General features: G+C 39.4%; 1 protein-coding gene across 1 annotated transcript in view; it reads right to left on the minus strand.

The window, feature by feature from the left end:
* Window positions 1-27,098, minus strand: part of CCDC148 (coiled-coil domain containing 148) — a 129,979-nt gene that overhangs the window by 11,547 nt on the left and 91,334 nt on the right. The window contains exons 11-13 of the mRNA XM_034786398.1: window positions 14,554-14,694; window positions 7,938-8,056; window positions 1,810-1,927 (exon numbers count right to left, since the gene is read on the minus strand). Coding sequence (XP_034642289.1) covers window positions 1,810-1,927; window positions 7,938-8,056; window positions 14,554-14,694 — 378 coding nt within the window. The remainder of the gene's footprint in view (window positions 1-1,809; window positions 1,928-7,937; window positions 8,057-14,553; window positions 14,695-27,098) is intronic.

The following is a 27,098-nucleotide window of genomic DNA, read 5'->3' on the forward strand; positions in this document are numbered from 1 at the left end:
AGTAATACATTTTAACATTTTTAGAAGGTCTCTTTCTATAAGTCTATAATACATAACTAAACTATTGTTGTATGTAAAGTAAATAAGGTTTTTAAAATGTTTAAGAAGCTTCATTTAAAATTAAATTAAAATGCAGAGCCCCCTGGACTGGTGGCCAGGAACCAGCCAGTGAGAGTGCCACTGAAAATCAGCACACGTGCCACCTTTGGCACACGTGCCATAGGTTGCCTACCCCTGGACTAGGACATAGGAGATCCGACAGTTTAAGTTGATAATATCCCTACATTACTAAAGTTCTGCAGGAGATCCAAAAGGAGCTGAAAACATTCAATTTGAAGTAAATTAAATCACTAATGTCAGTCAAATTACTTTTGTACATAACTGTTTGCAAGATCAGTATCACAGCTTGCATCTGTGCAAACAGATTTAATTTTTCAGTAAATAACTTTTCTTATGCATTTCTCTCCCTCGGGTATGTCTACACTGCAATTAAAAACCCTCGGCTGGTCTGTGCCAGCTGACTCGGGCTCTCAGGGCTTGGGCTAAGGGGCTGTTTTATTGCAGTGTAGAATTCTGGACTCAAGCTGGAACCCAGGCTTTAAGACCTGTGAGGAGGGAGGGTCCCAGAGCTTGGGTTGCAGCCCAATCCCAGAAGTCTACACTGCTATGAAACAGCCCCTCATCCCGAGCCCTGCGAGCCTGAGTCAGCTGGCACAGGCCAGCTGTGGGGTTTTAGTTAGTGTAGACATACCCTCAGAGCCTCATTTATAGATTTTCAGCTCTGCAGGACCATCCTTCCTTGCAGACTTTGTAAACTCTGCAAATCCAAAGTCTTAATTCAAAGAATTTATAAGGCCATAAACAGGCCTCTCAGGCCTGGCTCACACACTGCATTGGGCTGCCTATGCCCCAGTGCACAGCGTGTGCTGGGGGTGGGAGTCATAGGAAATTCTGCTATGGTCATTCTGGCTTGCATTGCAAACCATAGGCTACCCTGGGGAGGCTGCTGTAACACAGGGCTATCTGAGTTACACTGGGTGCTGTTTTGGCTCCTAGAGTAGCCCACAATTGGAAAGACACAAAAAGTGGTTTAAATAAACTTTTCCCTGCTCCTCACCCACACTCTGGGTTGCACTTTCTATGCTGCACGCACCTCCATGAATACAGCATAGAATCTCATGTACTGGATTTCCCTTTTATTCCTTGAAGACAAAAAACAACTCAGGGAAATTAAATTGAAAAAAAATTAAAGGTAACATAAATGTTTCAAAGACATATGTTCAAAGGTTAGGAAAAGAAAAAAAAAAAAAACGTTATCACAGTAAATTTTACTTGGCCATCCTGGATAAGTCCTATCTGGAATACAGTTTTTTCATGAACTGCCCAAACTTCATAGAGAGTTAAACTCTATTCTGTGCAGAGAGCCAACCCAGGGCCTATGAATCACTTACACTCATTTTCGGGGCTGAAGTGGTTCATAAGCCTTGTGCTGGTCCTCTACACAGGACTGAAACTAAAAGGAACAGCAACAGAAGAAAAAGAGAAAAGGGTCCCAACTCAGAGAAATTAATGACTATCCACTTCCAAATGTTGACAGATTCCACTGTGTCATTTAATATATTAATGCTCATATTGTCAGAAGCACAAAACACACAGGGTGTGTAAAGTGGCAGAGGTAATGTTACTGTGAAAACCTTAACTTTTTCATTCCTTGATTGCTGGGGGATTGCTTTTGTAATGTGTTATATTAATGTAATTTTATGTAGCTTAATTGTATATCTAAATATTATACACAGGAAACAAAATCACCTGTTGCCTGAGGGCTTCAAGCCGTCTCTCTCTTTCTTCTTTCTCATGGGCTTCTTGAAGGGACAGTTCTTTTCTCGCCATCAGGCGTTTTTCCAACAGTTCTTGTCTAAACTTAACCCTGTAATAGAGCATATATGATGATGAAAACATTGGGTAAGTTGTATCAAACTGTGGTTTTAACGTTTCTGCTTGAAAACCAGGGTGAAATTCTTTATCTCTGTCTCATGAATAATATGAGGTTTCCTCAAAACCCCTGAAACTAACTTATTTAACTGTTTTACCAGAGTTTAAAGAATGGATAATTATCCATGAATATTCTCACAAGTTAGCTAATTATCAGAACACATTTATGGAGCCTAATTTTTGTTCAATATTCTCTATAATTCATTATTATTATTTTTCTTCCATTTTCTTCACTAACAACCTTAAAAGCAATGCACTCTGACATCCAGACATTGCAGCAAAAACATGACTCTCCCTATCCTTCCTCTTTCAATTCAATAAATAGGCAAGACCTCTAATCTTGCTTCTTGTAGAAGTAAGTAAAGCTACTGAATTTTATTGCCCTAAAAAAGCAGAAACCTGCTTTGTCTTTTTGCATGAGGTAGCATTTGCCCTCCTCTGTATTCATGGGACAGACAGACAGACCCCCCCCCCTCCTCAAAACTTTTAACTTCCTTTGGGGATATGCACTAGGAAGCACTGCAAAGAAAGTGGGGATTTTTAATACTATTACTCTTAGAAAAAGAAAAACTTTATTAAACTCAGAGGAGAGTATAACTTGTAGGGATTGGGAAAAAAGCAGCCAGTTAACCATGCAGTTACGAAAGACCACGGCTGCAATGATCCAAGAGCAATTAACAGGATAAACTGGTATTCAAGGATGCACAAGACTCTTTCTAAATTTGTTCTTGTTGTTCCTGTATTTTGAATAGGCTCAGACTCACAACACAGGCCTCGGCAATATTTTTGTCTCAAGGTGAAAGCCTAATCTGCTTCTTGCATGAAGTGAGATGACTTAAGAATTTTTATTTTTTCATGGAAAATGGCAAATGATAAAATTAGCCTTTTACTGAAAGCCTTTCATGAAGCTTTAACTGCTTGCACTACTATACTGTTTCTAAAATTATCCAGTGCTATTAAAAATGAGGCTGGAAGTTGCTAGGAACTACTAAATAAAAAACTTAGGGACATGTATCAAGGCCCGATTTTTAAGTGACTTGTCCCTACTGCAGTCCTTTATACATGTATAAAGGGAGTGTGAAACACTATCACAGCAGAATGGTAGATTCTTACATGAATTTTGCATTCACTTTGCACAGGTGTAAATGATTATGTAATGTGCAAAGCAGTGGAGAATCAGGCCCAAGGTTTCTGTTTCTTGTTTTCTGACCAAGCAAGGGCTGAAAGTGTTGAAGAAGTGGCACTCCTAGCTCATGAGAAGAAAAAAGAAGATCATCATATTTTCATGATCATACTATCTCAGTGGTTCTCAAACATTTTTACTGGTGATCCCTTTCACATAGCAAGCCTCTGAGTGCAACTCCCCTAATAAATTAAAAATACTTTTTTATATATTTTATATATTTATATTTAACACCATTATAAATGCTGGAGGCAAAACGGGGTTTGGGGTGGAGGCTGACAGCTCACAACCCCTATGTAATAACCTCATGACCCCCTGAGGGGTCCCAACCCCCAGTTTGAGAACGCCTGTACTATCTTGAGAAGATCATCATGTTGTTCAAGCTGTCCAATTGGGAGCAGCATTAACAAAGATCTTTAGCTTCCTGGTCAGAGGATAACAGTAGAGATATGAAAGCTACATACACAACAGGGAGGAGTTTCAATTTGTAAATATATTCTCAGTTGCAAATAGTATTCCAAGTTTAAAACAGCTTAATAAATATTTTATAGTTGACTTTAAGTGTTTCACTTCTGCTGTAACTCCACATGATACTGTAATAATTTTATTATACTTACTATATTATACTCAGTAACATTTTAACTACTGTTATTTCAAAGTAAACTTTAATTTTACAGCAAAACATTTTAATTTTAATGTTTTAATACTCAATTTTTACTTTAAGTATCCCAGTAAATAACAATTTTAATAAGCAACTAGCTGACAAATGAGTTTAGCTAATTAGTTTCAGCAGAGCTACCTTTTGAAGTATTGTGGCTACATACTTATGTAATTTCTGATAAGCATAATTTCATTAAAATTCTGCTTTCAGACAGTCTCATAACTATTCAAGAGGAAAAAACGAACATGCTTATTATAAAAGTTTTAACAGAACTTTTAAAAATGTTTGTAATACAAGTTTTTTTCAGACTATAATCAGTTAATGTTTATTCCAATTACAGTAACAAACAAGTCACGAATGCTGAGGGTACATGTAGTGGTTAAACAAAAGGACGGAAGCTCAGAAGATGTTTCCATATCTGACTAGGGTGACCAGACGTTTTGATTTTATCAGGACTGTCCCGATATTTACTTGTTTGTCCCACGTCCCGACGGGACACTGGACAAAGAAGCAATTTTTGCCCTCCGCTCCGGCTCGTGCCCCACCCCCCACCCCGACTCCGCCCTCTCCTTCTCCCATTGGATAGCTCCCCAAATCCCCGCCCTGGCCCCACCTCTTCTCCACGCACGCAGCTTGTGCGCCAATCAGCTGTATGGCTGTATGATCTTGCCAAGTCATTGGATACCTGGGGCCTAAAATACATCACATGTTGGGCCAGGTTTTCCAGAAGTAGCTCCTTGCTGGCATCCATAAAATTTATGGGCCAAATCTTCAACTGGTGTAAATTGTCAATTGAAGTCAATGGAGCTATGACAATTTACATGAGCTGAGGATACGGCCCTATGTGTATACAGGGAAATCGGTACAGTATTTGCACATACAAGTACCCATTTGCCCTTTCAATGGACCAAATGCTGATACCTTTGTTGATACTGAGTAACCCATTACTCCACAAGTGGTTCCTATTGGTTTCAATGGGACTACTTGTGGGGAACGATACTATTCAATGTCTATAAGCATAACCTGCCCCATTTATCTCATGTGTATATGCAAATGCAGGTTTTGTCTGTTCAAATGTGAGTACATATGTTTATGCAACTCAGTCTCCACTTGAACATTTTTCTTATTAGGTTTCTGTTTTTATGGTGGAGTCTCTCTCATTGTGGGATAGTTACCATGCAACAGACTATTACTTACAAAAAAAAGCTACAATCTTCCTTAAAAAATTAAATAAGACTATTAAAATTTAGTAGTCAGTAGCTGTGCACTATTGTTCTATAATCTCTTTCACATTCCTTTACTTTCCGGTCTTTTTAGAGCATTTGTGTAGAATGAACATCAAAAGTTTAGAGCTTCAAACAATGAATGATTCAGCAGTCTGCTGCAGTGAATTACACTTTGATTTTCTATCAGAATTGAAAACTATCAAATGAGGTATGAATAATTGTCACTACCCCACAACATGGATTTTTTAAAAGTTTTAAACAGTACAGCAATAATTTTACATTTCTTCATAAAGTCAGAAATTGTAACCTCAATAAGCGTCAAAAGTGAAGTACTTAGTCTTTAAGAGGAAAAAAAATCTTATTTACGGTCAGATTCACTGGCACTTTCTGGTAATGCAAAGCAGCTGTAAATCTGGTTTACTCGTGCTTTGCAATACAAGCAGCTACAGCACGCAAGTAAACCCCTGGAATATAGTCTTAACATAGTGACAGGATCATCCATGTTTGAGATGAAAAAGACCAATCTAGCCCTTCTCCCTCTTAATGATAATTTCATAGGCCCAGTTATCCAATTTTATCTTTAATTCAGAAAACTTTAGTTAAAAAAAAAAAAAGCCTATTTACCTTTTTCCATCCCATTTGCCTGCTCCTATTTTCGTGTCTTCTTCTTTGCCACCCCCTATATCTGGAATAGCCAGACAATTCATATATGCCAAACACCTTTCCAGTCCTCCTTAAAAATCTACTGAAAATCCATTAGATCAGTAAAACATGCCACCTGTAATGACCACTTGCCATGTTATGTCTGCCTAGTACTGTATTGCTTTGTATTGCCCCCATTCTTAGTTTTGTAAAGCCCAATCCTACAAAGATTCTAGGACTAGTCCTGCTTATAATTAAGCACATACCTAAGTCTTCATAGTATTGTGACCCTTGACTGTAAGCTCACTGGGGCATGTATTTCATTTTAGCTTGGCATACTTAATATACTGTAGAGTGCCAGGCAGCACACATGCGGCACTACAGTACCTAATAACAGTAACACCTCTCTTTCCTTCTTTGATTAATGTTAGTGAAGAAATCTGAAGATGAAAAGCACTACACAATTCCAAAGAATGAATATCCTCAACAAACAGTAAGTAGTTTTAACTTTCCTTACACTGTTTTATTCTGTATAGTATGACAAGTCTGGTAAACTAAAATTGAGCATTTACTTACTTTTGATTCATAATCTCACCTCTATTATTTCTTTATTGAATTGTGTCATTTGTTTATTTTATATAAATTATTAGCATAATCCTCTCCTACCGTATGACTCTAGATAACCAAATATCTATAGTTTTTAAAAACACATTAGAAAATAACTCATGCACTGCTTATGTATCTTTTATATTATATTCATATTAAATAGAACCCTATAGCTCAGTGGTTTGAGCATTGGCCTGCTAAACTCAGGGTTGTGAGTTCAATCCTTGAGGGGGCCACTTAGGGAACTAGGGCAAAATTAGTACTTAGTCCTGCTAGTGAAGGCAGGGGGCTGGACTTGATGACCTTTGAGGTCCCTTCCAGTTCTATGAGATAGGTATATCTCCATATATTTCTTTTGTAATGGATAGTAAATTGCTCATAAATACAAGGACTAGATTCTGGTTTGTTGTGTGGCTGTTTTATACTGCACTATCACTGAAATCAGGTGTCATTACTGACATAGCTGACCTTGGCAGGATCACCCCATTGTACAGGGGTCCTCATATGGCACAGAGTCAACACAACAGCTTCTACACATCCACCTTGTTGATGGTTTTTTTTTTTTTAACTACTGCTGGAAAACAGAATGCAGTCTCTCTGCCCTTGACCCTTAAATAGCCTCAGGCAATAATTTCAACTGGATCTCAATCCCAAACATTCATGGCCTTAGGTAAAGTACAAGATTAATGGCTTCAGTGCAGTGAATTAAACAAAAAGCCATTGCAGGTGTGTTAAAGAGGCGACAAATAAATATACATAAGTAAAGAACACTGAGGATGTGGAACAGAGGACAGAACAGTGCTCATACTGTGACAGACTGACAATATCCTGAATGAAATTTATTGAAATAAAACTAATTCAGTAAGGTTTAACTTAACATCTTTGGAATTCATTGTATTGAAAATGCAATTGAATGTTATTGTGGAATTGTATGAATTTCCATGGGAAGGATAAATAGGAGAACAGCAGGGGGGTGATTGGGCAAATTCACTCAGGTTTTAGCATCTCCAGAGAAGCTAGAAAGGTGAGCATATACTAATTCAAATGGGATTCCCCAGGGACCAACAGACAAAGAAAGGGTTTTTTGATAAATAGCCTGGTTTTAAACTGGTTCCTGGCTTTCTTCCCGTTCCAGAAAATGGACAGAACCCCGGCCCACAGAGGGCCCCAATCCTTAGGGTAAAGTTGTCTATAATATCAAACTAATAAATTGCAATGCATGTCAAACATTTTCTTTTCTCATTTTGAACTATACTGGTTCCAAATTATGGAGAAACTATAACGAAGATGCTCTTTTTTCTATGTATTGAAAATTCTAAAACAATCCTTTTTGGATGGGGGAATCCACCCAGTTCTACTGAAAACCTCTCTTTGGAGTGGCATAGTATCACATATGAACACAATAAATATCGAGATTCATATTGTAAATACAATATTACGTATGTAAAGACTAAGTCTAAATTTTCAAAAGTAACTAGTAATTGAGTGTCTTAATTCTTGGGCATCCAACTTGAAACACCTTAAAAGGATGTCACCCTGACTTTCAGAGTGTTGGGGCTCAACATTTTCTGAACATCTATTCACTTCTCAGGGTCTTTTGTTTTGTTTTCTTTATTTGTTTTAATACCTTTCTTTATCTTTAGTTGCTTGTTCGATCATTAATTTCTTCAGTTCTGCCAGACGCTGTAGATCTTTCTCTTCCATTTCTTGCCACTTGCGTTGTTTTTCAGCCCAGTATATTCTCACCTGGAGTTTGTATGCATGAAATATACAGATTAAAACAGAACACTTATAAACCAAGATACAGGCCAGCAAAGCAAGGATAATGCCAGGGAAACCCTGACATCTTGGGTTTTGTAATAATATGTATATTTTAGAATAGCATATTTGCCTATGTTAGGAAACATTAACAAGCTACACTCTAAATGTGAAGCTGCAGAAACTGCTTTTGAAATGTAGTAGGAGCAGAAGGGAGTTTGTGGAACTCCCATGCATGAATAGAAAAATTGCTAACTGGTATGTTTCCTGCAGTCTTTTCATTTTCCATCCTATCCAACAACAGCAACTACAGACAGCATTATTGCTCCCCCTACCAGGGAGCAAGGAAACAAAATACATGGCAATCAGAGCACCTCATTTCCAGTTTGAATCAAGAGTAGCTCCAAGTGGCAGTCCTCCAGGGGAGAAGCAAGGAGAGCTACGACAAACAGAATTACCAGTAATTTTTTTCTTGTTACTATGGCCCTCTTCATCTGTTCTACCCAGCAGTAGCAATTACAGAAAGCAGACATCCCATGAAATAACCAAAGAAGATGGATGGGCTTTCTTCAGATGCTTGGAGTGTCAGATATGTCCTCACTGACATTGCTTTTGGTCTGACTGGTAATGCCAGCTAAAGATGAAAGGAACAGACAACTATCTTGCAAATTTAGGTACAGAACTGGAATTTCAATGAGGCAGAAAATTAGCATGCTCCTTACTGAATGAAGATGAGCTCTGTGTAAGCTTGAAAGCTTATCTCTTTCACCAACAGAAGTTGGTACAATAAAAGATATTACCTCATCACCTTGCCTCTCTGAACGGCATTTAGTAACTTTGGATATATTATTTTGTCCTAGTCAAAAGCTAATAAGATAATGTCTGATCCACAGAGGTTTTTGTGGTGTTCACCATTGTTGCATTATTCCTCAAAACCAGTGGTTTTCAAACTTTTTTCATTTGCAGACTCCTATAAAATTTCAAATGGAGGTGCGGACCCCTTTGGAAATCTTAGGCATAGTCTGCGGACCCCTGAAACCACTGTTCTATGGTAACAATCTTGAAAACCACTGTTCTATAGTAACAACAACCTTTCACAGACCCCTTAGATATTAAGCTGGAATTAAAATTGTAAATATGTATCAATAATTTAATGAAGGAAAAATTAATAAATCATAGAATCTTTATATAACACACAACTTTCTGAAAACAAGGAAATTCAAAGTTAAGGGTGCATTTTAAATACAATTATTTTAAAAGTATGGAAATTCAGAGCTAAGGTATCCCAAATAACTGTAGCTTTGCTCTCTTGTCCACTTCACTGTGAGAACTCTCCATGTAAAGTTCATATGTATCTTATACTCTGAGGCTCCATGTGACTGAACCTCAAAAGGGCTCCCATCTGAAGATATTCTGTGCATCAGCTGTGTACTAGAGTCCTGCTTCTGCACCACCTCGAGTCAATGGGAGTTTTGCTATGGACTTCAGTGCAAGCAAGAGCCAAGTTCTGTGTAGCTTAGGACTCCACAAAACAGATACACAAAAGAGCTCCAGTCATGGATCTTAGGAGCTCCACAGAATAGCCATACATCTTGGGACACAGACTTTTAGTTATTATATACATTTTTAAAGCCCTCATAATTAAAACATCTAAAATCAATTTTATTCATTTCGAAGTACATCAAGTCCCTGGTTTAAGAGAAAGAAATCTCTAAATTCACTCCTTCCCCTGCCCAATCCCCAGTGAGGAAGGTGCTTACTTAAAAAGGAAATAGTTTAAGTGACCATTCCTTGCTACAGAACCTCTATGAAATGGCAATAAAAGTAATAAATTATATGTCACAGAAATACACTAGTTTTAGGCTTTTGTAGAAGGCTCCAGTTTGCAATGGCTTTCAGGACATCAGACCCTTCAAAATGAGCTGTTCCATTTTTGCAAACAATCCTTTAGGTGCTGTGGTTCAGGTAGGGTTACCATATCTATTAAATAAAAAAAGAGGACCCTCCACGGGCCCTGGCCCCGCCCATTTCCCCACCCCAGCCCCGCCCCCTCCTCCCTCCCACTCCCAGCCACGGGGAAAGGGCTGCCCAAGCGCTACCAGCTTCACGGTTTGCCGGGCAGCCCCCAGACCCTGCGCCCCCAGCCGGCGCTTCCCCAGCGCAGCTGGAGCCCAGGAGGGGAAGCGCCCAGCCGGGGGCGCAGGGTCTGGAGGCTGCCCGGCAAACCATGAAGCCGGTAGCGCTTGGGCTTCTGGCAGCCCCTATGCCTCCGGACCCTGCGCCCCCAGCTGGGCACTTCCCCTCCCGGGCTCCGGCGGTGCGGGTAGCGCTCGGGCAGCCCGGCTCTTAAACAGAGCCGAAGAGTCAGGGGAGGAGCAGAGGGTAAGGATTGCTCTATGATCCAGGTAGTTATACAGAGGAGTGACATTGCCAATGGCAATTAAATGCCCCCCCCCCATGCCTTTTTTCCTGTTCCTCTAGGGTTTTATGCCCACCTGCCATTGGGCAACCCAACCTAAGAAAAGACAGATAGGCAAAACAAACTAAAACAAATTGATCAACAGCTGAAAAACTTCAAATAAAAACAAAGCAAAAGTTGTGATGCAACCTACCCTGTAACTCAACCACTCCTCCTATGACATAGGAGAAAATAAAAACTAGATGGCCAAGGCCACCAATAGAGACAACTTGTCAGACAACTCTGAAACATCAATCAAAATTTCTTCATGTTGCATCCTAAACTAGTAGTAAACCACTGATACTAAAGAGGCATTCAGGTGGCAGGGGATCAGAAAGCAAATACAATTTTTGTAATGGCTGGAGATTATACACATTTACCCCCTCGAAGGCTGTCTCTATACCAGAAGCACTTTTCCTGGCAAAGTGCTCCTCGTGTAAATGCAACTGTATCATACTGGTATAGAAAAATCACTCCCCAGGAGTGAAACAAATCGATATAAACACAGCTTTGTGTCTATGCTAGGAACTTCTGTTGGCACATTATATGTCAGTCAGGGATCATACCTCGTCATACCCATGACCAACAATTATGCAGACAGAAGTCTTTAGTTTAAAAAGACTAAACCAATACCGAGAAGCAATAATAACCTAGCCTCTGGGAACAAATATCAGAAAACATCTGCCAGAGCCAACGTGAAAGAATGCAGGAATCGCACAGTATAGAGAATCTTGAAAAGTTCCTCTTGTACATTTTTGATATATGCTTAAAATGTCTACAGATAATGACCAGAACATGCCTACACAGTGTACACATAATCCTGTCTCATCAAAGTCAAAGCCAAAACTTGTATGGACTTCAACAGCACCAGGATTTGGCTCCAAGTGCATATTTTACCTGCTTAAAAGTATGACCTCATAACCACAATTGAAAACGACAAGTTCCCAGAATAAAAGAAAAAGGTTATAGGATATGAGACAAGAGGGAAAACATTTTTTCAAGTGCTGTTGTCCCACTGTTACACTAACTACATGCCAGTCTCTTTAGTAATTTCATTCATTCTATTTTTTTTAGTGGTAGTGTGACCGAGGGAACAGGGTCTGGCAATACTTTATATTTAATAGCAATGAAAAATTGATGAGAGAAGAGACAAATCCATGCTACCTCTATAACCAGCGAAGAAGGAAACTAGATACATCCTGTACATGGGCACAACCTAACATCCATAGCAAAGAATGATGGCCATGCAAATCAAGTCCATCACCCTCGACTGGTGAGGCGGGTCTAAGGAAGGGGAGAGCAAGATGGGCTTGGAGATAGGAAAGTGTGGAAATCTCTCAGAGGAAAATTCCTTATATGGGACACAAAGACCGGCACTTTCTCTAGGCAGCATTCTTGTTCAAATACTCATGTGTGGAATGGTTGAATGGAATGGTTGATATAGCAACACAGATACGATAATGATCTGTAGGTAAGGGATAAGGGGAAATTTCTTTGGACACAATAGGGAAATCCTATGTCAGGCCCAAAGAGGAGTTGATAAGAGGACTTTCTAAAGACCTAGGATTTTCTTTTCTTTTATCTGTAACTAAGCTAAAGGACCCCTACTTCACTCAATTTTGTAAACCTTTTTTTTTTTTTTGCTTTATTACCATATTCTCTTTAGTTTTAATAAATCTTGTTTTCAAGAACATTACTGCAATATGGATAATGTCATGCAGATGGTCTGAAAGAGACAATACTTCAAACATCAAAGTAGAGGTAGCGAAGGATAAGGCATTTCTGGAGCCTAACTCCCCCATTCATGCTCTCAGTCAGATAGGGCATGAACAGAGTTTATGTTCGTTCCCATTAAGGTATGTTACAAAGGGCTATTACAGGTATTCACCTGGGGAGAAGCCTAAGGACGGAGACATCGGTTGGCAGGGTACTATTTTTTCATTTTTCAACCTTCACCACTGGCTGATCAACTGTTAACTTAAATCCTCCTTGTGGGCTGGGGTCCCTGGATTTCACTAAACCTTTCAAATACACATAATGAAAATATTCTATTTTGAAACAATTCTGCCTATCTGATTTTCTCCCCCCCCCCAACTCATTGCTTCCAACAGACGTATAAATAAAAGCCTACTCGTCAGTGGCCCAATCCTGCAAGCATGTCAGCATCAATAGTCTCATAGAAGTTAATGGGACAGCTTATGTGAGTAAAGTTACTCATGTGCTGAAGCGTTTGCAGGACCACCCTATAAACATTAAATTGCTCCTGCTGTTTATTGCTGACTTGAAATAATAATTATGCATTTTTAATATAAAAATTCCACAGAAACCAGTTGTGATGTTAATCCTTTGAGTGTAAGATTTCAATATGAGAAATAAGTAAAAAAATAGGTAAATTCTCAAAATCAAAAGGTTCCTGTTTTTGTATAAATTACATTAATAATAAAAAATAGTGTTGAGAAATACAGCTAGTATGTGATACATAAGGAGATTTTTTTATAAGTAGTAAATAACTTATTCTCCAAAGTTTTCCCACAAAGTATTGTTTAGACTTTAGTTAGAACAATGTTATTTCCCCACAGAGAGACAAGGCAGGTGAAGTAATATCTTTTATTGGACTAATTTCTGTTGGCGAGAGAAGCTTTCCAGCTTACACAAAGCTCTTCTTTACATCTGGGAAATTTACTCAGAGGATATGTTTACACTGCAGTTAGACACCCGTGGCTGGCCTGTGCCACCTGACTCGGACTCTGGGGTCTTTTAAGAAGTGGTTTCATTGCAGTGTAGATGTTGAGACTCGGGCTACAACCTGGGCTCTAGGACCTTGGAAGTAGGAGGTTCCAGAGCTTGGGCTGCAGCCCCAGCAGGAACAGCCCCTTAGCCAGAGCCCTGTGAGCTTCAGTCAGCTGGCATGGACCAGCCATCAGTGTCTAATTGCAGTGTAAACATACCAAGAGTGTCACAGATAAATACAAGGTGGAACAGATTATTTAGCATAAGTAGTTAACATATATTTCAAGGGACTATTCAAGGTAAAGTGGCTTGTTAACGCCTCTCCAGTTATGGGGAAAGGGGAAAGCCGGGGAGGGGGGAGGATTAACAGGGTTACAGATTGTTGTAATGAACCATAATTCCAGTGCGCTATTCAGTCCATGATGTTTAGTGTCTAGTGAAGTTATGAATTTAAGCTCCTAGGCTCATCTCTTGAAGGTGCAAGCTCGTAGGTTCATCTCTTGAAGGTGCTGTGCCTTGGCTGAGAGGTGTTAATGGGCCATTTCACATTGAAATATGTGTTAACATATGCTAAACAATTATCTGTTCCATCTTGTATTTAGCTGTGACACTGAGTACATTTCCCAGACCTAAAGAAGAGCTCTGTGTAATCTCAAAATCTTCTCTCTGTTGCCAATAGAAGCTGGACCAATAAAATATAGTACCTCACCCACCTTGTCTCTCTAATATCCCGGGACCAATAAGGCTACAACACTGCATACATTTCCCAGTCTGTCAAACGATGCTTAGCACACTGTATACATAGATGTCTGCTGTCTTGAAAGAGGTAATGTGCATCTGTTCTTGGAAGCCTATTTGAAAGTTCCCTGTGTTGATCTAAGTGCAGTGTGCTTAAACACTGTAGCCAATATATTCTGAGGCTCATTTGCTGCAATGCAGCATATCTTGCTGCAGCTTTGGTAGCTTCAGTGGTCTTTGCCATACTACTCGATAACATAAATCTGTAAGACAGCTAGAAATGCAGTAGTTTCTCTGCACTGATTGTCCTTGAGACTGTGTGGCAGCCCCAGAGTATATGCCTCTATTGGTGTCTTTTTAGAAAAATAAGAAAGTAGCACAATTGCTACACAAGTATATGCAGCTTCAAAACTGGGTATTGGCAACATTCCACCAACCACTTGCTAATCTCTGAACTAATACCAAAAAGACTATTTACAATAATATAAAGTATTGAGATTACTTAAAGCTTTTAAAAGCAATTAGATAATAAATCATTCAAATACCACATTTTCCATACTTTTTCTTTTTCCTCTGCTCTTTGAATCATTTCCTTTTCTTTCTGTATCTTTTCTTTTTCATCTTCCTTTTCTTTTCTTCTGGCAGCTATAGCAGCTTCCAGTCTGGCTGTCTCCTCCTGGTCTGCTCTCCACTGTAGAACCTGGCATAAAAGATTGAGAAAGTCTTCCTGTTTAGTCAATCCCTTAACAAAGTAAGTGTAACATTGTGGGCCTGAAAAATTGAATATAGTGAAGAAACACAAGTAGTCTGTTTATCAATTAGGTGTTCTGATTCAATCAGCAATGTACTATTATTTAATAAACATTACTTCCACTTAGTAATAGATCAGTCATTCTCCATTAATTGGTGAATTATTTAAGAACAAAATCCCACATGAAAAGTGAAAGACTTTCAATGATACTTGAGCTCCTAAATGCCCAAGTCACTTCCGAAAATGGCCTTGAGGCTCTTACGTTACTTAGGTGCTTTAAAAAATGTTACCATTTACCTTACAAGGTATGCAAATTTTTATTTTCTTATTTGCCATATATTGCTTCAAATCATCATTATGATATTATATTATTAGTAATAATAATGATATTTATTATTATTGGCCAAGCAAAGTGAGGCCCTACATTCAGCTTGATGGCATTTCTGTTTGTCTGTCTGTAATGTGATAACTTTGAAACAGCGCATCCCATCAATTCCAAATTTTCAGGGAATGTTCTAGGCATCAATGATGTCCCATTGATTCTGTGGAAAAGTCAGAAACCTGGAAGGGGAAATCGGGGACAACACACAGAGCCCCCTCACATTTGCTTAGCTGGTTTAACCAGCTTTGTAATTACCTCTAGATCAAAGAACCTGTCTATGAAGCCAATCTCAGCGCTGCCAATATCTCAATAGAGTTTTAAATGCTGGCACACTGAATGGCCTATCTCCCAGAGAGAACATCAGGAGGAGCCAGAGGGAGAGAAAAGTGAAGGAGGCCTAATTTCTTCTTCCCTCCTAGTGCGCTGCCTCCCCAAAACTTGGTCCAAGGTGGGGGAGACAGAGACAGGGAACCAGCCCCTGCAAATATTGACTCTGGAAGGAAAAGGAGCACACAAAGGGAAGTGTGTGCGCGTGTGCATTTCCCAGCCAGGGCTTGGGGCTGTGATAATGGAGTGTTCTGGTGGGGAAGGGATGTGAACTTCCGAGGTCAGGTAGAAGGGATTGGTGGAGCAGGTTAACAAGTATCTAGGGGTTGGGAGTGTCTAATGCCCTCATCATCTCGTTCTTTGACCCCCCTTTCTGATCCCTGTTCCTCCTCTCTACATACCCCCTTCCTTCCCCCACCACATTGCTACAGGCAGATAAATCTCTCTGATGCCTCATGATGCTTCCTGCACATATCACAAGCAGCAGCTTTATATGCGGCTCTCTCATTGTTTGTGGAGCTCAGCAACTGTGTGACCCTCCAGTTATAAAATAATAATACTGAAAAGCATATACAAGCCATAATTGAAACCATTTATCCAAACCCACCTCCCCATTAAAGTCAGGGATCCAAAATACCCCAGTTTTTGGTTTATAAAGCAAAAACCCAACCAATGAGATTTTGCAAATGCCTAAACCATTCCTATTTTTTCCATCTCTCAGAAAGTAAGATTAAGTGTTAAATGACTCCAGAGAAATTATACCAGGCATAACAATGTGGAACATAAAAAGCCACAATATGGGAACATTATGAAATGTAATAGTCAAAATCATTTTGGTAGATAGAGATTTATTTTGCTGCAGAAGTGCGGCCTGTGTATTTGTTTCATGTACCGTGTGCTGAGTAATAACATGAAAGGACTCCAAGCTTGTAAAACTCAACTGGCTCATAGTAAAAGAGCTATTTAGAGATGCTGCAACTGCAGCTAGCATTCTAGCCATGTGAACAATGTCTGATTTTCTGATGACTCCTCCAAATTCTTTCCTCCTGCAATCTGTGCTCTTCCCTTCAAGTTTCAAGCAGGTTGCTACATCTTTCCTTTTAACAGCTTTTGTTGTTGTGTTTTTTGTGCAAGTGTTTGCTGTCTTGCTGGGGGCAGAGGTTACTAGTATACAGCCCACCCTAGAGACATAGCCTGTTAGCGTTCAAGTGTATTGGCCTTTGAACCAGTCTCTGACTTCTTGTTTGTGTTACCACTCTTGCTGCAGGGCTTGCTTTCACTCTGTTGCTGCCTTCATTCTATTGGGTGGTGTCCTGTTGGTCCTCTGTGAGTCTCATATACCTCCTTTCTACATCAGGCCAGCTGATGGCTGAGGCTCTATGTCCTCCTGGTCCTGACCTTGGACAGCTATCTGCCACTACTCTGTAGTTGTCTTTGGTTTCATCTCCACAGCACGGCAAAAGTGAAGTCAAGTGGCTTATGTTTGATGCATCCCTCCACTGTTAAGGGAACAATGACATGAGCAAAGTGATGGGCAATGAAAATGATCTTTGCAGCATCATTTTGAATGGATATAACTGGGAAAAGATGGCATTTGTCAAGGCCAGTGAAGGATGTTGCACTAACTGAGATGCAACATGATGAGAACCTGAACAAGAGTTTTAGCTGGATGGATGGATAGGAAAGGCTATATCTGAGGCTGGGGGGGAGAGGGGGAGGAGAGTCAACCTAAGATACGCAACTTCAGCTACGTGAATAGCATAGCTGAAGTTGCGTATTTTAGGTCGACTTACCTGGCTGTGAGGACGGCGGCGAGTTGACCGCTGCTGTGCCGCCGTCGACTCCGCTTCCACCTCTTGCCACAGTGGATTTCCGGAGTTGACGGCAGAGCCATCAAGGATCGATTTTATCGCGTCTTCACTTTATCGATCCCCAATAGATCGATTGCTACCCGCCGATCCGTGCCCTGAGCGATATTATACAGAGAGATTTGGCAAGACTTAGAAATAGCCTGGATGGTGTACTGTCTTCCTAGAGTAATGCTGCAAGATTGAATGAGACAATAAAAAGGAGTTTTGTTAAATACATTAGGAACAAAAAGAATCCTAACAATGGTACTGGTCCATTACAAGATGGAAATGGTAGAATTATCAATAATAATGCAGAAAAATCAGAAGTGTTCAATAAATATTTCTGTTCTGCATTTGAGGGAAAAACAGATGTAGTCATACCATATGATAACACTCTTTACACCTCAAGAGGGTGTTAGACAGCAGCTACTCAAGTTAGATATGTTTAAATATTAGGTCCAGATAACTTGCATCCAAGAATTTAAAAAAAGCTGGCTGAGGAGCTTGCTGGACTATTAACGTTGATTTTCAAAAAATCTTGGAACACTGGGGAAGTTCCAGAAGACTGGAAGAAAGCTAATGTTGTGCCAATTTTTAAAAAGGATAAAATGGATAATCCAGGTAGGCTTGTTTGGGAAGATAATGGAGAGGCTGATATGGGACTCAATTAATAAAGAACTAAACGGAGGATAACATAATTAATGCCAATCACCATGGGTTCGTGGAAAACAGATCCTGTCAAACTAACTTTATTTTTATTTATTTATTTTTCTGAGATTACAACTTTGGTTGATAAAGGTAATTGATGTAATAGATTTCTGTAAGGCACTGAACTTGGTACTGCATGATATTTTGATTAAAAATACTAGAACAATATAAAATTAACATGACACATTAAATGGTTTAAAAGCTGGCTGATATGTCTCCAAATGTAATTGTAAACAGAAATCACCACTGAGTGATTTCTAATGGGTTTCTACAGGAATCAATTCTTGGCCCTATGCTATTTAACATTTTTTATCAATGACTTGGAAGAAAACATAATCACTGATACAGTTTGCAGATGACAGAAAAGTTGGGGTAATGGTAAATAATGAAGAGGATAAGTCACTAATACAGAGTGATCTGGACCACTTGATAAGTTGGGTGCAAGCAAACAATATCAATATATCTAAATGAAAATGTATACATCTAGGAACAAAGAGCAGTTACTCTGAAAAAGATCTGAGGGTTGTGGTGGAAAAATCAGCTGAACATGAGCTCCCACTGTGACGCTGTGGCTAAAGGGCTAATGAGCTTTTTGGATTCATAAAGAGGGCAACCCTCTGAATTTGGAACTGGTGTAATTGCTGCAGGAACACTGTGCCCGGTTCTGGTGTCCACAATTCAAGAAGCATGTTGACCAACTGGAGACTTTTCAGAGAAGAGCCATAAGAATGATTAGAGGATTAGAAAACATGCGCTATTAGTGACAAACTCCAGGAGCTCAATCTATTTAGTTTAACAAAGAGAAAATTAAGGGGTGATTTTATTACCATCCATAATTACCTAAATGGGGAACAAATATTTGATAATGGGCTGTTCAATCTAGCAGAGAGAAAGGTATAACACAATCCAATGGCTGGAAGTTGAAGCTAGACAAATTCAGACTGAAAATAAATTAACAATTGGAACAATTTACCAAGGGTCATGGTAGATTCTCCATCACTGACAATTTTTAAATCAAGATTGGATGTTTTTCTAAAAGACATGCTCTAGGAATTATTTTGGGGAAGTTCTATGGCCTATGATATAGAGGTCAGACTAGATAATCACCATGGTTCCTTCTAACCTTGGAATCTGTGAACGTATGTGAAGACCTAGGGAGAGTTTACAGGCCTGAGTGACAAGCAGGATGGTGGTTTTGTCCACAGTGATCAAGAAACAAGGTAGCGGGAAGGCTTGGAGGTCAGAGATTAAGAGCTCTTTTTTTATCTACGTTGAGCTTGAGCTGACAGCTAGACATCTATAAGGAGATATCAGAGAGACAGACTGAGGTGTTAGGTCTGGAGTACAGAAGTAGCTCTGTGAATTAGCTACATAAAGATAGTAGTTCAATTTGTGTTTACTGATATTACCCAGAGATAAGGTGTGGAGGGAGAAGAGAAGGGAACCAAGTTCAGAACTCTGTGGAACCTCCCCAAAAAGCTGAAGGGCAAAAGAAAAAAAAATCCTCTGAAGGACACACTGAAGGAGCAATTAGAGAGGCAGAATAAGAACCTGGAGATGACAGAGTCAGGGAAAACAAGGGAGGACAAGATTTCAAAAAGAGGACTATGCTTGATTGTGTCAACGGTGATTAACAGGTTGTGGTAGATGAGGACGGAGTACTAGTTTTGAGATTTGGCTAAGAAGAGGTCATTAGAGACTTGAGGAAGAGTGGTTTCAGTTGAGTGCAAGGGCTGAAAGCCAGACTGGAGAAGGTCTAGGATGAACTGGTGGAGAGGAACTCCAGACAGCAATTGTAGACAGTGTGTTTAATGAGCTTAGAGATGAGAAAGGAGATTGGGCAAACGTTGGAGAAGCAGGGCAATAGGTAGGGGGCAAGTGGGGTCAAGGGTGGATATTTTTAAGATGGGAAATTACGACAAGTTTTTATTGTGAAGGGAAAATCAGACTGAGAGGTTAGGGAAAAGAATAAGGCAGATGATGAGGATAGGCATGAGGAGAAATCAGGAGATAGGATGAATTGGGGTCACTGGGGCAAGTGGAAGGTAAGAGGGGGAGAGCAGATAAGAAATTTCTACATCTGTGACCAGGGAGAAGAAGAAGAGAGTTGGGGATGTGGGGGAGAAATTCAATAAGAACATATTAACATAAGAATGGCCCTACTGGGTCAGACCAAAGGTCCAGGCCAGTGCCAGGTGCCCCAGAGGGAATGAATAGAACAGGTAATCATCAAGTGATCCATCCCCTGTCGCTCATTCCCAGCTTCTGGCAAACAGAGGCTGGGGACACCATCCCTGCCCATCCTGGCTAATAGCCATTGATGGACCTATCCTCCATGAATTTATCTAGTTCTTATTTTAACCCTGTTATGGTCTTGGCCTTCACAACGTCCTCTGGCAAAGAGTTCCACAGGTTGACTGTGCGCTGTGTGAAGGAATACTTCCTTTTATTTGTTTTTAATCTGCTGCCTATTAATTTCATTTGGTGACCCCTAGTTCTTGAGTTATGAGAAGTAGTAAACAACACTTCCTTATCTACTTTCTCTATACCAGTCATGATTTTATAGACCTCAATCATATCCCCCCTTAGCCTTCTCTTTTCCAAGCTGAAAAGTCCCAGTCTTATTAATCTTTCCTCATAAAGAAACAGTTCCATACTCTAATCATTTTTGTTGCCTTTTTCTGAACCTTTTCCAATTCCAATATATATATATATATTTTTTTTTTAGATGGGACGACCACATCTGCACACAGTATTCAAGATGTGGGCATACCATGGATTCATATAGAGGCAACATGATATTTTCTGTCCTATTATCTATCCCTTAATTATTCCCAGCATTCTGTTCACTTTTTTGACTGCTGGTGCACATTGAGTGGATGTTTTCAGAGAACTATCCACAATGACTCCAAGATCTCTTTCTTGAGTGGTAACATTTAATTTAGACCCCCATTTTATATGTATAGTTGGGATTATGCTTTCCAATGTGCATTACTTCGCATTTATCAACATTAAACTTCATCTGCCATTTTGTTGCCCAGTCACCAAGTTTTGAGAGATCTTTTTGTAGCTCTTCACAGTTTGCCTAGGTCTTAACTATCTTTAGTAATTTTGTATCATCTGCAAATTTTGCCACCTCACTGTTTACCCCTTTTCCCAGATCATTTATGAATATGTTGAATAGGACTGGTCTTAGAACAGACCCCTGGGGGACACCACTATTTACGTCTCTCCATTCTGAAAACTGACCATTTATACCTACCCTGTGTTTCCTATCTTTTAACCAGTTACCAATCCATGAGAGCACCTTCCCTCTTATCCCGCGGCAGTTTACTCTGTGTAAGAGCCTTTGGTGAGGGACCTTGTCAAAGGCCTTCTGAAAATCTAAGTACACTATATCCACATGCTTGTTGACCCCCTCAAAGAATTCTAGTAGCTTGGGGAGGCTGATTTCCCTTTACTAAAACCATGTTGACTCTTCCTCAGCAAATTATGTTCATCTATATGTCTGACAATATTGTTGTCAGCTGAAAGGGAGCGGGAACTAGTGAGGCTTGAGCCACTAGTGCTTTTTGTGGAGAGAAAGGAACAGTGGGCAGCAATAGAGAAGCTAGGTCCAAGGAGCAAAGAGTTGTTGAGAAGCTGGGGCTTTGCTCTTCCTCCTTTCCCCTCCTGTACAACATTTAGCTCTTCCTTGCTTGCTGAGAACTACCAGTTGTTTTACCAGGAAGCAGGATGGGGGCAAAGAATGAGCATATATGTGCCTCTGTGTACGAGTGTGGTTAAGCATGAATGAGAATGTGGAAATTGTGTTGTTTGTGAGGAGAGAGCATGGACAGATATGCATGTGTGGTGACTGATGGGTGTGTGTATTTGTGGAAGAGGGGAGTTGTAAATGAGGGCATAAAGAAGAACAGGAGTACTTGTGGCACCTTAGAGACTAACAAATTTATTAGAGCATAAGCTTTCGTGGACTACAGCAAATAGTGTGTAGGAGGATGGCTGCACTGCAGCAGCAGGCAGGTAAGAAGCTATTTTCTTTTATTCTTACAAGGAAACATTAGCCTGAAACTCACAACTGTGAACTTTGAAAAGAAAAATATCATTGAAATATTCTCAGAGTACACTTGTTACTTTTCATGGTCTTTCTTCCCAAAACTTTGAGAATGTTCTCTTAACAGACTCTCAATTGCCATACCATCTGTTTCATGGCTGCATAATTCAAGAAGTAACCTCAATTGAAAAAGTAAACTAAATACAGTCATTCTCAAGGAAAAAAAAAACCAAAGCAAACCTAAACTGTCTGATCTGACGGTGTGCTAAGCACCTACAGTATTAAGGGGCCAGTCCCGGTACTTATGCAACTCATTAGACACCTGTTTTTGTGATTTACTGTTAATGAGAAATGACACATTAACATAAATAACTCTTATACGTTAAGTACTGCACTATAAAAAACTGTGAGCATCAGTGATGAATCATTTGAATTTTTTTTTATAAAAGAGAATTAAATATGATTTATTCTACTAGAATATATATTGCATAAAAATAATTCACCTGAAATTCCTAAGAAAAGGTTATAGGAGTAACTTACACCAATCTTCCTAACAATTGCTTGTAAACAATCTGAACTAAAAGTAGAACAGAGATGTTTAACACTGGAGTACAGGATTGCCTTGGTAGGGTTGATTTTCCTCCCCCCTTTATAATATGTGCTGTATGCATGCTGAGGGGACAATGTGAACGACAGCAAGTAGCTGTGAAATTGGTGCTGAATGATCAATGATCTAGGACATTTACTGACAAAATTATTCTTTTCTCTGGTACAATGAGAAATCTATAAAACATGTAATAGGTGTAATCACAGGCAAACTTCATGATAAGCCAGTGAATTACCAGTGACTTGTTTGTTTGTTTTCCCCACATCCATCCTTCTATCTCTCCTTTAAGTTAAACACACTGCTTTTCTCTCCTTGCTCCCTTCCTCCATATTTCAGCCCACACCTCTTTCTCCCACATCACTTCTCAGCTGCAGTTCCAATATCCTTGTTCTTTTCCTTCCCATTTGACTTCATCTCTCCATATAAAGGAGTTTATTCACAAGATAAATAAATGAAGTAGGTGACTTATGATCTGACCCTGCTTCTATTGAAGTCAGTGGCAAAACTCCCATGGCCACCAATGGCAGAAGGAGCAGGCCCCTAAGTCAGGTATTTTTCTTGTAGGCATCTCAGAAATACATCTTCAGGAGGGCTAGAGAAGGCAGTGACTTTGTGAACCAGCCCAGGAAGGCTGTTCAACAGTCAGGGGCATTGTCAAAGCAAGATAACCAAAAAAGATCCATTACAGAAAGTGCCAAAAGTGACTATTGTCTTAGTATTGTGGAAGTTCTGGAAAGAGCCATAGAAGGGAAGCAACACTCAACTGCAAATTCTTTCATAAAGAAAGAGAGGTATTCAAAATGTCAAAAGCTAAAACACCTAAGTTTCACCAAGACACATTTATTTCATAGCTCACTCTAGTTGTGACATCCTGATAGTAAATTTAACACTAGAGGGAGTCTAAGCAATGTGATGCTGCCTACAAGAGCCTGCTCAGCTTGAAAAGAATTTAACATCTGAAGGCTTGAGCATAAAATGCTATTTAACATATGTTTATCAGATGATCCCACCAAGGAAGCCAAGGAGTTTGGGCATGTCTCATGCTGATAGAATGAGAATCTGATTACAGTATTTCTGAGCTGTACAAGAATAAAATAACCAATAGGTGGGCAAAGAAATCAGTAGCAGAGCAATATTCTACAGCAGATAGGCTTCCAAGTAAAATGTCATCAGAAGAAAGAATGGCCTAGAAGAACTTTATAGTATTCTTCTTAATTTAAAACAGCTAATTATAGTTTTAAACCAGTTTATCCGAATAGATGTGTGAAACGATAATGATGAAGAGCAAGGATTAGGTAAAATCATTATAGTGACACTTGCTAGAATCTTATAGTAACGGTGTCAGAATTTCCATTCTAAGACTCTATTTTCTGGAGCTTAGTTATATATAATACCTTAATGGAAATTCCCTCCCAATGTGAAACTTTTAATACAGGGTCTTTGACTAAATGGGTATTTTTAAAAGAAATTTTGGAAGTAATCTGTTCAACTGTTTTAGCAGAATATGACTATAAAATAAAAAGGTTTAGTTTCCGTTGCTTTTGTATGCTCTTTTAATAAGCTGAAACAGAATTGTTTTTAAAATGAGACAGTGAAGGACATGGTCATATTTAAGTCACCCTGAGAAGACTGAAGGGAACAAAGAAGCACAAGTAGACCTCAAAACCTTCTAACAATAGACAGTGAATGAATGAAGCCTGTTAATGCTGACATTATCAACTTAACAATATTACTTTTATATTAGGGCTAAGGTAAACTACTGAAGCAGTCTAAGTAAACCTAAATTCTCAGAAAAATAGCAGACTGGGATTTTCTGAACTGGAATGAAAAAGTTCAGGTTTAGATCTGCAAGATTCAAACATGTAACTTAATTTTGAGGCTACTGTTGAAAAATTCAGAACATTTCTTTTTTAAGCAAATGTTTTGCTATGTCTCATTTAATTTAATTTTTTCATTCTAATCGCTAGATTAGAAACATATCCTTCAATAATGAATTGTTGGATTGTACAAGGATGTAGGCAGGCATATACCATGTATGCAATTTTCATTTTCCTGAATACAATATTACTTAAGAGGTATTATACTTCATTGTATCTTTATTAACACACTATTAGACTTCTATATGTATCTAATTTCACCTGTCAACTTGGATGGTGATCACACTGGATGAAATGAATCAGTGAAAGCAAGGGCTACAAAACTGAAGTGGTTTTGCTGTACGGGAGTAGGTACTGAGCACTGCAGAGGGAGAACAGTAGACTGGGAGAGGCTTGACCATTGAGTTCAAAATCACAGAGCCAATCAACTAAAAGAACAAAACAAAACATACATACATGTAGGAATCAAAGACACTATTCCAACTTAGTATCACACAAATCCTGTTTATTCAGAGTGTGCACGGGAGAGAGAGAGAATTCCAGTCATTCCGTCAAATGGCAGATCTATCTCAGGAAATTGATACACTGGGAATGGAAGGTAGTGGAATGTTCACTATGTTTCAAATTTCAAACTACTTGCTAGATCTCTGACTTAGGGACCATTTCCCCCCTGGTTTCATAATATGTTCTTTATACAGTCTAGCTAGTTGCTTTTAATTACATTCATACAGGTCTTCAGTTAAAGCCCTTAGATCAAAGGCAGAAACTTTAAGCTGTGACCAAATATTGAACACCTGATTGCTTTCATATGAATAAATGAACATACCCAAGCACCAAATAATTAACAAGTTTACTCGCTTGACAAACTGGCTCCCAAACAGAAATGATATACTAATATGTATCAATAACTTACCATCAAGCTGTATATAGTACGCTACATTCAGACTTAACATAATTTTGTTGGCTTTCTTGGTGGCGTTAGTTTGCTTTTTTTACATTTTTATCTAATCTATTTTGGTTGTTTAATCACCATGGTATCTGAGTAACTTCTCCATGGTGTTTGAGCACATGAATTTAATGCTCATTAAAAGGTATTAATTTGATGGCATTGAAGAAAAAGCTCCTTTCTTTATCAACAAAACAGCTACAACGCAGGCCACAGCAGGGAAAGCTTCACTATATTGTCCTACCATGTACATCTTCAGCCTGTTCTCGAGGGCGCACCTCTAGCGGTAAGAAGTTAGTTCACTCTCTGTGCCCATCCAACCCCTTGCTGCTGAGACTGCCAACAATACGATTCTAATTAACATGTAAGATAATCAGAATAAACAGTTTTCTGAGTACAGGAAAGGCTTTACATGGCCTGATTACACACGCAGTTTAAAAAAAAAAAATCAGATCTCAGACACAAAATTCTGACTGGCTCAGCATTTATGATAAAGCTTAAAGAGTGTATGAAATATTTATTTTCATTTTTTTTTTAAATTTTAAAGAAAACAATAAATAGGCAATAGTGAACAAATGCATTGGAAAGAAATGGACTAGATCAGCAGTTCTCAAATGGGGCTCTGCCAGACCCTGGGAGTCGATGAGGGTATTCCAGGGAGTCCGCAAGTCATGTCTGTCTCCTGGGGCCCTGCTGATCAACTCCTCCCAATCCCCCAGTGCCTCCTGCACGCCGCGGAACAACTGTTCAGCAGCATGCAGGAGGCACTGGGAGGGCGGGGGAGGAGTAGGGACAGGACATGCTCAGGGGAGGGGTGGAAAATGGTGGGGCGGGGCTGGGGCCTTGGGGGAAGGGGTGGAGTGGGCGCAGGGCCTACGGCTGAGCGGGGGCTGAGCACTCCCAGAGAAAATTAGAAGCCAGGTTGGGGGTCCATGAAAAATTTTAAATCAAAATGGGGGTCCTCAGGTTGCTAAAGTTTGAGAACTGCTTGACTAGATGACATATTAAGTCTTCCCGCCTCCCCCATCTCTAACTTCTATGACTCATAAAGGCATTAAATTTTCTTTCTCCAATTCATGACAAAAATCAAGATGGCTGCCAAGTCCCTATCTTGAGAACAAATTCAATTACCCCCTCCCAAACACACACACATTCTTTTCAACAGTTTTTCTTTATTATAAGCAGTATCATGATTTTTCTACCATCCACTGCTAGTGAAGGCTAGAGATTCACAGCTCTATGGAAACTGAGTGTAATCAGAACAACTGGTGCTGATGATAGAGAAAACGTAGCTTATATTTTTAAGTCTTATTGTTTTCTGCTTGAGTCTGAATGTGCACAATTTAAAATATGGACTTACTTTTGTTGCACAACAGGGAGTTAATCAGACTAGAAAGCTATGGTAAAGTGCAGTCATATCATTTGTAAGAAGAAAAGCAGGTAGTGTCCTAGAATGGTAGAAAATAAAAGTTAAAGATTTTCTAGAGGATGAAAACCTGGACATTTTGCTTAATCACTGTCCAAAGTGAGCAGGAGTTCTCAAGAGCTAAGCAATCATACTCATCTCTCTTCCTCCGCCCACAAGTAGGAGAGGAATAACCT

This window comes from Trachemys scripta, chromosome 11, assembly GCF_013100865.1.
Source record: "Trachemys scripta elegans isolate TJP31775 chromosome 11, CAS_Tse_1.0, whole genome shotgun sequence".
NCBI classification, from domain to species: Eukaryota; Metazoa; Chordata; order Testudines; family Emydidae; genus Trachemys; species Trachemys scripta.